We start from the raw sequence: 12,973 nt of genomic DNA on the forward strand, positions 1-12,973 counted from the left end.
CACTTCGCTGGGCAGAAGAAGGTCCGACACTGTATTAGAGAGTGTACCACGACTTTTCTCGCTTCAATGTACATTGTCCGCCAGCCGTTATACAGTGCATTGTGAGCGTTGTTTATCCGACTACTCTAACCGCAGGCATCACATTACAGTGGAGTACTTACTCGTAGAAGTAGTCGAGCCCCCGGACGAAGCGGCGCCAGGTGGGTGTGCTGATGACCTTCCAAGGTGACAGCCGGAACTCCAGCTTGTATATCGAGTCGAACAGGACCTGCACGGTGTCGATTAGCTTCTGCGGCTCAGAGTCAGGCGGGAAATCGGGCTCCAGGCAACCGAGGCGCGCGTCCAGCGCCACCAGTGATACCGCTGCACAGTGGATCAAGGCCGCGATGGCCAGGATATTGGCCAACGGCATCACAACATAGTATTAACTAAATGGTTAGTGACAATGGTGTTCGAAACTTCCTGGCAGATTAAAACTGTCTGCCGAACCGAGTCGCGAACTTGGAACCTTTGCCTTATACGGACAAGTGCTCTACCGACAGAGCTACCCAAGCACGATTCACGAGCCGTCGTCACAACTTAAGTTACGCTAGTACATCATCTCCTAGCTTCCAAACGTCAAAGAAATTATCTTGTGAAACTTCTGTGGAGTTTGGAAGATAGTAGATGAGGTAATGGAGTAAGTATAGCTGTGAGGACGGCTCGTGAGTCGTGCTCGAGTAGCTCAGTCGACAGAAGACTTCCCTCAGAAAGAAAAGGTCACGAGTTCGAGTCTCGGTCCAGCACTGTTTTAATCTGCCAGGATGTTTCATAGCAGCGTATACTCCGCTGTATAGTGAAAAATTCAGTCCGTAATGAAGTCTTTCTTAGCAAGCTATGTTCTTCAGACAACAGCCCATGCACACATGTTAGAAATTTGGAAATCTGTTTGGTAATGACAACAGAGACAATAAAATAGATTTTTCTTAAAGGGGCGTTTGTCACGCTGAGGAAACACTGAAAGCTGCCCCAAGACTAAAGTAAGAAACACAGGGTATTTCAAAAAGAATGATTTTTCAAAAGTCCATATTTATTGAAAAAAAACATAATACAATTGTGGGATCAATTGCAAAACACACCCAAAATCTTAACGTCTTAGCTATGTTATTACAAATACCACAGAATCCATCTGATGAAGGATGAACAACATCGAGTGATAGCTAAATTCGGCATATACTTTACACTGAGTATCTGATTTTACAGAAGTTATGACGACTGTTATTCCATTCTTCACTTCTTCTACGTCATGAGGTAAAGGGGAAATGAACACACTTTTCTTCACGTATCCTCACAAGAAAAAATCGTATGGGATCATTTCATGTCTTCTGATCTTGGAGGCTAACAATGCGGGGAACTGTCTCGGTGTCCCGTGTCACCTATCCAGCGTCGCAGTACACTGAAGTGCCAAAGAAGTTGTTAGAGGCACGCGTATTCACATACAGAGATATGTAAACAGGCAGAAAACGGCGCTGCGACCGGCAAAGTCTATATAAGACAACGAGTGTCTGCTGCTGTTTCAGGATTCATGATGTCACTTGCCTTCAGACATTAATCGAGTCCACGCCACGTAGTGTTGCGGCACTTACGCCTGCTCGCAGGGCCTCTTCGCGATATTGGGCAGGTATACCAATTTCTTGGGCTCTTCAGTGTATGAGATTCCAGCAGACTCGATCTGTTATTTGGAACCCCTAGCGACACAGTCTCCCGATGCAACACGTAACTCTGCTTTTCAATAACGCTGTGACACCACTAAATGAGGCAGCACTGAGCAGTACATTACTTTCGTCGCAGGCGTCCCTGGCTGTAGCTGGAGCGGAGCAGAATGCTCAGTCAGCATTTCACATTGTGGCCGTCCACTTTGTCCAGGCCACCAGTCACAGCAACTTACGGTAGGAGAAGACGGAACATGTGGTGAAACATTTATACTTAACAGCTACACTCTTACGGGCCAAAAGACTGGATCTGGTATAAACATTTATTTTTCGCATTGAGCATGTTTTGGACCAAAATTCATTTTCAGTAGTCGTCCTAGCCAAGAGAACTTAAAAGACAATGTTGAAATAAACTTGATAAATGCATTTAGATATGCATAAATAGAAAATAAACCTCTATGATACGACAGAGGTATGATCACCTACAGTAGCGTTATATGCCATACAGAAGACGTCATACACTACTGGCCATTAAAATTGCTACACCACGAAGATGACGTGCTACAGACGCGAAATTTAACCGACAGCAAGAAGATGCTGTGATATACAAATGATTAGCTTTTCAGAGCATTCACACAAGGTTGGCGCCGGTGGCGACACCTACAACGTGCTGACATGACGAAAGTTTCCAAGCGATTTGTCATACACAAACAGCAGCTGACTGGCGTTGCCTGGTGAAACGTTGCTGTGATGCCTCGTGTAAGGAGGAGAAATGCGTACCATCACGTTTCCGACTTTGATAAAAGTCGGATTGTAGCCTATCGCGATTGCGGTTTATCGTATCGCTACATTGCTGCTCGCGTTGGTCGAGATCCAATGACTGTTAACAGAATATGGAATCGGTGGGTTCAGGAGGGTAATACGGAACGCCGTGCTGGATCCCAACGGCCTCGTATTACTAGCAGTCGAGATGACAGGCATCTTATCCGCATGGTTGTAACGGATCGTGCAGCCACGTCTCAATCCCTGAGTCAACAGATGGGGACGTTTGCAAGACAACAACTATCTGCACGAACAGTTCGGCGACGTTTGCAGCAGCAAGGACTATCAGCTCGGAGACCATGGCTGCGGTTACCCTTGACGCTGCGTCACAGACAGGAGCTCCTGCGATGGTGTACTCAACGACGAACCTGGGTGCACGAATGGCAAAACGTCATTTTTTCGGATGAATCTATGTTCTGTTTACAGCATCATGATGGTCGCATCCGTGTTTGGCCACGTCGCGGTGAACGCACATTGGAAGTGTTGGCTGGTTCAAATGGCTCTGAGCACTATGGGACTCAACTGCTGAGTTCATTAGTCCCCTAGAACTTAGAACTAGTTAAACCTAACGAACCTAAGGACATCACAAACAACCATGCCCGAGGCAGGATTCGAACCTGCGACCGTAGCGGTCTTGCGGTTCGAGACTGCAGCGCCTTTAACCGCACGGCCACTTCGACCAGCCATTGGAAGTGTGTATTCGTCTTCGCCATACTGGCGTATCACCCGGCGTGATGGTATGAGGTGCCATTGGTTACACGTCTCGGTCACCTCTTGTTCGCATTGACAGCACTTTGAATAGTGGACGTTACATTTCAGATGTGTTATGACCCGTGCCGCTACCCTTCATTCGATCCCTGTGAAACCCTACATTTCAGCACGATAATGCACGACCGCATGCTGAAGGTCCTGTACGGGCCTTTCTGGATACAGGAATGTTCGATTGCTGCCCTGGCCAGCGCATTCTCCAGATCTCTCACCAATTGAAAACATCTGGTTAATGGTGGCTGAGCAACTGGCTCGTCACAATACGCCAGTCAGTACTCTTGATGAACTGTGGTATCGTGTTGAAGCTGCATGGGCAGCTGTACCTGTACCCGCCATCCAAGCTCTGTTTGACTCAATGCCCAGGCGTATCAAGGCCGTTATTACGGCCAGAGGTGGTTGTTCTGGGTACTGATTTCTCAGGATCTATGCACCGAAATTGCATGAAATTGTCCAATGAATACTATCATCTGCATTTCTTCCTGGTGTAGCAATTTTATTTTGCCAGTAGTGTACATTCGCCACTGTAGGGTGAACCACTGAAAAAATTTCGAATGTTGTCCAGGGAATTTTTGTGAATTTATCGTTGTTTCCTATGGTGCATCACACAGTAATTACAATTCGTTTTTATTTCTTACTTTCATTTGTCTTGACATCTATATTGTGTATAAATTTCTGTATAGCAGTGTAGATGTCGGCGGTATGCACTGGATGTCTCGTTTAGAAACAAACCTGTTCCATACACCCACAGTAGTTTCTGTTGACAACAGTAGCGACCACTTTACTCTTCACCTTCAAGCTTGCATTCAGTACAACTCCGTTATGGATTTGATTTGTTTTTCAGGCACTGTTAATTGTACGTTAACAGTTATAGACAGCAATACGAATAAATGTTGAAGAGTTGTCCGACATGCATCTTACGCTTGGGTTCACTGAATCTGTAAGGCTGCAAGATTTTGCCACCATATATGAACAATTTTGATAATTGCTATTTCGTTTACTTAGTATGGGATGTAATTGTAGGTGGGGTTAACGAATTATCTGCCATTTATTGGTTGACATTGAGTAGTCTCATACTAAAGTCTCTGTAGACGTGCATGCTCTGAGTGTAATTTTGTGCTGGCTCTGACAGTAAGGGGAACGCGGTATTTCTGTCTCCGGAAGCGAGACGGATCGAGGGCTGCTGGCAGGGCAGTTTACGGCTCTGAAAACAGGACGCCAGGCGTTTACTGCCGTCGTTGTGCCACCCGTCTTGAAGCAGGTGGAAACGGTCTTCCTGTGGCGGCCCTGCGGTCGCTAAGGAGGCGGGGGTGAGACGATGCTGACGTCTCTTCTTTTTTTTTTCGCCTCTTTTTTTTTTTTTTAGGGAAAGCACGACGAATGCCTGCAACATATGCGAGCTAACGTTTACAGAAGTTCTCACGCCGGACGCAAAGTCGTCTTCCTGCCAAAAGACACAGAAAAGTATCTACTTCTTCTTGTTGTTTGGTAGCGCTACAGCCCTAGACGAGCATTGGCTTCTTCAGCTGTTTTGCTCCACATTTCTCTGTTGTTCTGCTACTCTTCGCCACCCCCGCACTCCCGTACTGGTGAGATCCACTATTACGTCGTCAGTCAGTCTTCTTCTAGGTCTCCCTTTTGCCTAGCTGAATGGAACACACTCTTGATCATTTTCTTTGGAAGTCTGTCCTCTACCGTTCTCTCTACGTATCCTAATCATCGTATTCGCTGTGATTTCACAAAGTTTATTACATCCCTACCTAGCAGTAACACTTGTAATTCCGCAGTGTATTCCCCTTCCTTCTTCTTCCATCGCTGGACCATAGATTTTGTGTAGTACTTTCGTTCAAAGGTTCTTAGTGCATTTTTATGATGTTCTGTCTACGTCCATACCTCTCATCCGTATGTAATAACACGGCGGATTAGGGAGTTTATATTAGTAGTTTTGTTTTTCTTCAAGAAGGCTATTTCTGAAAAGTTGAATATTTGCAAAGTAATCTCTGTTCCCTGCTGCTATTCCTGCCCTTGTAGTCTTTCCAATTCTGTTATCATTTGTTATTAGGGCTTCCAAGCAGTTAAAAGAAGACACTCCTTTGAAGCATTTCCCATTGATGCTTAGGTCTTTAGGGGTTCTTCTGTCCACAGATTGTGACGTTACCGTATGTTTTTGTTTTGTTTCCATTTACTATGAGGCTAATTTTTAATGCTTCTGTTTCCATTGCCTGGTATGTTTGTTGGAGTGCATTAATATTTCTTCCTCCTGCAAGAGTGTCATCGTCAGCGGCCTTGCCGCAGTGGTATCACCGGTTCCCGTCACATCACCGAAGTTAAGCGCTGTCGGGCTGGGCTACGACTTGCATGGGTGACCACCCAGTCTGCCGAGTGCTGTTGGCAAGCGGGGTGCACTCAGCCCTTGTGAGGCAAACTGAGGAGCTACTTCATTGAGAAGTAGCGGCTCCGGTCTCGTAAACTGATATACGGCCAGGAGAGTGGTGTGCTGACCGTATGGCCCTCCATATCCGCATCCAGTGAGGCCTGTAGGCTGAGAATGACACGGCGGCCGGTCGGTACCGTTGGGCCTTCCTAGGCCTGTTCGGACGGAGTTTAGTTTAGCATAACAGTGTCATCAGCGTATGGACACATCTGGATAGCTTTTACAAATATGGTGACTATTTTGTTGATTTCATTTACTACGCTATGGTGGGCTATACTGAATAGGACAGTGGGAACCCTGTCACCTTGCTTCACGCCTTTATTAAAGTCAAAACTTTCACTTATCTGGTTGGCTGAATTACAGACAGAGGAGGGTCTCTATTTGTCTAGAAGTTTCTACCGAACCGAACATGAATTGGAGGCAGTTGGCTAATAACTTCATGACTCACAGAGTGGGAGATATATCGTTTGTAGCTCTAAGGAGGTGAGGATTGTTGTAAACTGGGCACTGCGTGGCGAGGGGACTCTCTGTCGGGTGGACAATGTTTTGAGACACTGCTGGCAAGGTGTCAGTCAACAGTCTCACCATTAGATTCGAAAGGCCTGATTTCGTCACTTGAACGGCATCATTCGTTTCTCCGTGAGCAGGAAAACGAACCTGCGGTGCTTTGTGGAGACTGAGGCATTACAGAGTGCTTCTTTACGACCATATACATGAGTCATGTCTCTGCTCCTGGCTTGAGAGCAAGCAGAATTCTTGATTCCTGTCCGGCATTGTACGGAAGTACCTTCGTCCGTAGGAGTTTGCAGTCGCTGTTTCGCATCACGTCAGAATTTTTGCTTACGCACCGCACTTTGTCCTCACGAGCGACGGCAGCACCAAGCAGATCGGTGCTGCAGAGCTGCTCTTCCCAGCACCACGGCTCGGTAGATAGGGAATTTTCAACAGTAAATGAGTTAAGTTCTATTTGTTTACTTGCAGAGCTCTTTACTAAAAATGGTTCAAATGGCTCTGAGCACTATGGGAATTAACAGCGGAGGTCATCAGTCCCCTAGAACTTAGAAGTACTTAAACCTAACCAACCTAAGGACATCACACACATCCATGCCCGAGGCAGGATTCGAACCTGCGGCCGTAGCGGTCGCGCGGTTCCAGACTGAAGCGCCTAGAACCGCTCGGCCACTCCGGCCAGCAGCTCTTTGCTGTTAGTGGCAGTCAGGGTGGTGGCTGTCTTCTCCTCGATGCTAATCAGTATCTACCACTTAGTGTTTCCGTGGTATAAATAGAGGAGCGAGTTCGAGTCAGATCATAGACATTTTGCCAATCTTAAATTTAGGTTAATGAGTAGACATTTGCGTTTTATGTATGTATTCAATTTGCATATTTTTCTTGGAGAGTTCTTTTTAAATATCTTATCAGTATCCAGTTGTTCTACTTTTCCTACTATTGGACTCCAAGTAACGATACTGCCTTAGAATGGAGTACTGTCACAGCCTGGGGAACGAATCCACATGTTATTCCCGTTTGTTGGTTTTCAGTGCAGGGCTAATTTAATTTAGGCGGGCCAAAACCGTTGCGAATATGACACTAACAGCCATACCACATACACATGCAACTGATGAGCTTTGGAAATTCAGTGGAAGAGCAGAACGAAGACGTTACGCTAAGAGATTCGCGCAGCAATGGCAACCACATAGCAGTACTTTTGCATCATCTAAGAGTTGATTGCCAGTTTTGTGAACGCATACTGCAGATATCTTTAGTGTTACAAAAGTACTTCCACAAATATAATGGTAATTGGTGCCACAAACTGAATACATCAAAATTACATTATGTCTCTATAATGATCCTGCTACGTCTGAAAAGGAAAGTTTCCAATGAATGTGAATAACGAGGAGTAATTTGGGTGACTTTAATACTGATCAGAATTATCTTTCTTAGACATCCAGTCTTTTAAGAATCTTGTATTCAACTTTATAAATCACAACTGCTTTGAGGAATGTCTAAGTGATAAATTGTTTATGTTACTTACATTCCAGGGCCCACTTGTAGAGCTCGTTAAGGAAATTGTCCGGCATCTCCAGGTTTTCGTCCCTGAGCAGTACCATCCTGTGGGGAAAGAAAATCCTTCAGTTGATTGATAATATTTGGGTCAAAATTTTGTAGTTACTCTGCTTCAAAATGATTACGTACCACACAAAAATATACATCGTCTGACAAAAACTTGAAGTATCTATCATTTGCGTACTATTATTTGCCGGAAACCTCGTTTCGATATCTGCTACCGTTCACGAAGTAAAAGGGGTGTGTACGTCTTACATGACTCATCCTTTGTAGATGACGTTCGTGTTTTGCTTGGTGTGGCGTTGCGAGCTTGTCTTGAAGGTAGCATCTCCGGTGCCCCGCGCATGCACCCTGTACGGTATGGTGCCGTAAATAGGAAGACAGTTTCCGGCCTTGCCAACAGTATTCAGCAGGATTCTGTAGCAGCGTTCCTCCTGATGATGGCGGATAATCGTGTTGATTTTAGGGTCCGGCAGCAAAACCGAGTGCACTACAGAATGATTTAATTTGAGCTACATCTACGCATACGACATTTTCCAGTACCATTACAGAAGACATCTTCTACACAACCTAATGTAGAAGGGGTAAATTTTAACTGACTCCATGGCGCAGCGAGATCATTTGCTTGCCCAAGGTGCAAAGTGAGTCGTGATAGCGGTAATACGACAACGAAAAGTATTATACATTCTCCGTTTCAACAGGTGCAATTCAGTGCACCTGCGCGACGAGATTTGCGTCGAGAGTATAGTACCGCACATCTAATAGCTCGAAGCAGTCGCGGACGGTATCAGCAATGCCACATTGGCCTCAAAGTCCCACGGATTTCTGTCTTTTTATGTTGTGTTAACTCAAAGACTCCATTTATGTGCCCCCATTCTAACACTCTATGTGCATAGCAACAGCAGTGCATGCAGTAAGTCCGGGCACGTTCACAAAAGAATGAGAAGAGTTAGACTACCTTTCACATACAAAATGTATGATCAAGCGAACATCTTCAACTGAGGAACGTATTAGTAGAATAAAGATTCGCTTCAGTTGACAGTAATTTATTAATTTATTCCACAATCGGTTTCGAATAAGGTAAATATGTGGTGGTCGGGCGACTCAGCCATGGAGCGGCCGGGGTAGAGGGGGGGGGGGGGTGGGGGGGTGGGAGGGGGACAGCCACTTCAAACGCCTCGGAGTATTGGACGAGGAGCCACAGCGCATGCCTGGACAGCACGACAAGGAACTGACTGAACCTACAGCCACACATTTATGTTTCCACAATTATTAGTAGGTATCTGAAGATGAGGCTTTATGATTCGAAACCGGTCGTGGAATGAATTAAGAAATCACTGGCAACTAAAGTGGATCTTTATTCCATAAAACTTTTGGATGTCGTTCGTGGTGGGCACATTGAATATTTATGAAGGATAATTGAGAACTTTGGAACTAAACATACTGTTGAAAGTGCCCCCGAGGTTGTGTGTGCCTGCGAGTAAATATAAACCTTTGTAAAATCGGATGGTCCTTTTGAGAATAAAAAGTTTCAAATCCTGTCGATAACTGTTGGTGGTGTTGTAACTGGTATAGTACTAGATTCCTGCCCTGGAGGTCCCGTCATCAGTGTCGGTACGGGCGGGGAGTTTTTTTCATCCTGTTCCCTCCAAGGCAGCTCTAGGTCCACTCAGCATGCTATCAAATGGCGGCCGGCCTTTGGGCTCACCAGCCTTCCACTCCTAGTGCCCAGTGAAGAAAGTCTGCAATTGTCTGCAGTCAGGCCAATAACCTGGTCACACGCTTACGCCACAGGCTTTACCTTCGTTATAATTCACCCCACATTTTACCTCCATTTACGTAGTATAGGTAGTCTAATGAAATTGGGTGAATATTTTTGAAACATCCTTATTGAGAATTATTCATGTTGCATTCATGGATGGATCGTGCTAACAACGATTGCAGGTACGCCGCAATGCGAGAAAATACCTGCTCAATTTCGTCTGGACGGAGTTTAAATAGGCAGCTAAAGAATATTTGTATTTTTCGCCCTTAAAGACGGTTCTTGAAGTTTTGTAAGCAGGTTATCGCAATATGCACGCTTCTTCGATTGTGTGCCACCTAAGATTCTTCAACATTTCTGTTACTCCCTCTCTCTCGCCGGTCAAACAAGAGTGCCACTATTCGCGCCTCCCTACTTTGTACACGCTCCATGTCCCCAATTTCTGTGACCTGACATATGTCTCGTACACTTTAGCAATATTCAAGTATGGGTCACACAAATGTTATGTGTGCATTCTTCTTTGCACACAGACTTCAGTCCCCCAGAATTCTACCAATGAATCTTAGCCTACCATTAACATTAGCCACAGTTGAGAGTTTGTGGTCGTTCCCCTTCAGAAATGTGCTCATTGTTACGATGTCCGAATACAAGTATGAGGTTGATTAGTAGAATAATCGAGACATGCCACTCTTTTATCTTACATAGAATGCGCAGCTTCTCATTTCTCTCCATGAAGAACTACACTCCTGGAAATGGAAAAAAGAACACATTGACACCGGTGTGTCAGACCCACCATACTTGCTCCGGACACTGCGAGAGGGCTGTACAAGCAATGATCACACGCACGGCACAGCGGACACACCAGGAACCGCGGTGTTGGCCGTCGAATGGCGCTAGCTGCGCAGCATTTGTGCACCGCCGCCGTCAGTGTCAGCCAGTTTGCCGTGGCATACGGAGCTCCATCGCAGTCTTTAACACTGGTAGCATGCCGCGACAGCGTGGACGTGAACCGTATGTGCAGTTGACGGACTTTGAGCGAGGGCGTATAGTGGGCATGCGGGAGGCCGGGTGGACGTACCACCGAATTGCTCAACACGTGGGGCGTGAGGTCTCCACAGTACATCGATGTTGTCGCCAGTGGTCGGCGGAAGGTGCACGTGCCCGTCGACCTGGGACCGGACCGCAGCGACGCACGGATGCACGCCAAGACCGTAGGATCCTACGCAGTGCCGTAGGGGACCGCACCGCCACTTCCCAGCAAATTAGGGACACTGTTGCTCCTGGGGTATCGGCGAGGACCATTCGCAACCGTCTCCATGAAGCTGGGCTACGGTCCCGCACACCGTTAGGCCGTCTTCCGCTCACGCCCCAACATCGTGCAGCCCGCCTCCAGTGGTGTCGCGACAGGCGTGAATGGAGGGACGAATGGAGACGTGTCGTCTTCAGCGATGAGAGTCGCTTCTGCCTTGGTGCCAATGATGGTCGTATGCGTGTTTGGCGCCGTGCAGGTGAGCGCCACAATCAGGACTGCATACGACCGAGGCACACAGGGCCAACACCCGGCATCATGGTGTGGGGAGCGATCTCCTACACTGGCCGTACACCACTGGTGATCGTCGAGGGGACACTGAATAGTGCACGGTACATCCAAACCGTCATCGAACCCATCGTTCTACCATTCCTAGACCGGCAAGGGAACTTGCTGTTCCAACAGGACAATGCACGTCCGCATGTATCCCGTGCCACCCAACGTGCTCTAGAAGGTGTAAGTCAACTACCCTGGCCAGCAAGATCTCCGGATCTGTCCCCCATTGAGCATGTTTGGGACTGGATGAAGCGTCGTCTCACGCGGTCTGCACGTCCAGCACGAACGCTGGTCCAACTGAGGCGCCAGGTGGAAATGGCATGGCAAGCCGTTCCACAGGACTACATCCAGCATCTCTACGATCGTCTCCATGGGAGAATAGCAGCCTGCATTGCTGCGAAAGGTGGATATACACTGTACTAGTGCCGACATTGTGCATGCTCTGTTGCCTGTGTCTATGTGCCTGTGGTTCTGTCAGTGTGATCATGTGATGTATCTGACCCCAGGAATGTGTCAATAAAGTTTCCCCTTCCTGGGACAATGAATTCACGGTGTTCTTATTTCAATTTCTAGGAGTGTAGTTTCTGACCTTTGCACTATGCTAATATTTTGACATTTATCTCAATACTAACCTTTTATCCACAGCTCCGTCCAGTTACGAGTACAGCACATATATTGTACACTTCTCCTCTTTTCTCTGTCCATCTCCTTCTCCTCCCTCCTTCTTTCCATCTTCTTCTTCCCCCACGTATCTTTTCATCTTCCCAATCCCCTACGTCTTTCCATCTCCCCCCTCCCCACCCCATATTTCTGCCCATCTCCTCCTCCCTCTCTCTCTTTCCATTTCCTTTCTCCATTTCTCTCTCTATCTTATCCTTTCCCTCTCTATCCATCTCCTCCATCCCCTTCTCTCTGCTCCGCCACGCCCTTGTACATACACATATCATGGCCTGCACATTTTGACGTGTTGGGTGGGTAGTATCGAAATGCATACACATATCATGGAATGCATTTCGATAGTACACACACAACATGTCAAAATGAGCAGTCCAGCCTACATGTTAGGCATCATCAATCGTTTTCATCCTACTCCGTCCGCCAACAGGAGCTAGGTGCTTCTTATCTCCATAGTACTTATTTCCTGACGATAAATAGTATTCTACTAGATTTGGAATCGATGGAGTTTTTATACACACAGTATACACAGATTTTTACCTGTGGCTTCACCCACATATGAATATGTTACTTACATTGCACACATCTTCACCTCTCCCTTGTCTCTGTTCATCTTCTTCTTTGCCCTCTTCTGTCCATCTCCCCCTCTCTCTGTCCTTCTCCTCCTTCCCCCTTCATCTGTATATCTTCCCCACCATATCCCTCTGTCCATCCCCTTCTCGCCTCCTCACATCCTCTGTCCCACTCCCACTCTCTCGTTCCATCGCCATCCACCTCCTCTCTCTATTTCCTTCCCCTCTCTCCCTGTCCCACTCCTCTTCTTGCTCTCTCTGATCATCTACACCTCCCCATTACCCCTCCTCCTTCCTCTTTCTATCCATCTCTTCCTACCCCCTCTCATTGACCATCTCCTCCATCTCTCTATCTATTCCTACATCCCCCCTCTGCTACTCTTCCTACTCTCCAATCTCTCTGTCCATATCCTCTGCACTCTTTCATCCCAACTCCTCCTTCTCTGTCCATTTCGTTCTCCCAACTCTGTCCATTTCCCATTTTCTCCTCCACTATCCCTATCCATCTCTTCCTTCCCCTCCTCCTCCTCTGCCCATTTCATCTTCCCACCCAATCTACCCATCTCCTTCTCTCCCTTTCCCTGTCTGTCCATTCTCATCCTC

At 46.8% G+C, this 12,973-nt stretch overlaps 1 protein-coding gene across 2 annotated transcripts in view; it reads right to left on the minus strand.

Annotated features, from left to right (window-relative positions):
- Positions 1-12,973, minus strand: part of LOC126259216 (probable cytochrome P450 301a1, mitochondrial) — a 166,660-nt gene that overhangs the window by 44,508 nt on the left and 109,179 nt on the right. For both annotated transcript variants that reach the window (XM_049955816.1, XM_049955815.1), the window contains exons 6-7: positions 7,745-7,821; positions 162-363 (exon numbers count right to left, since the gene is read on the minus strand). In XM_049955816.1, the coding sequence (XP_049811773.1) occupies positions 162-363; positions 7,745-7,821 (279 nt within the window). The remainder of the gene's footprint in view (positions 1-161; positions 364-7,744; positions 7,822-12,973) is intronic.

The sequence above is a fragment of the Schistocerca nitens genome, chromosome 5 (genome assembly GCF_023898315.1).
Source record: "Schistocerca nitens isolate TAMUIC-IGC-003100 chromosome 5, iqSchNite1.1, whole genome shotgun sequence".
NCBI classification, from domain to species: domain Eukaryota; kingdom Metazoa; phylum Arthropoda; class Insecta; order Orthoptera; family Acrididae; genus Schistocerca; species Schistocerca nitens.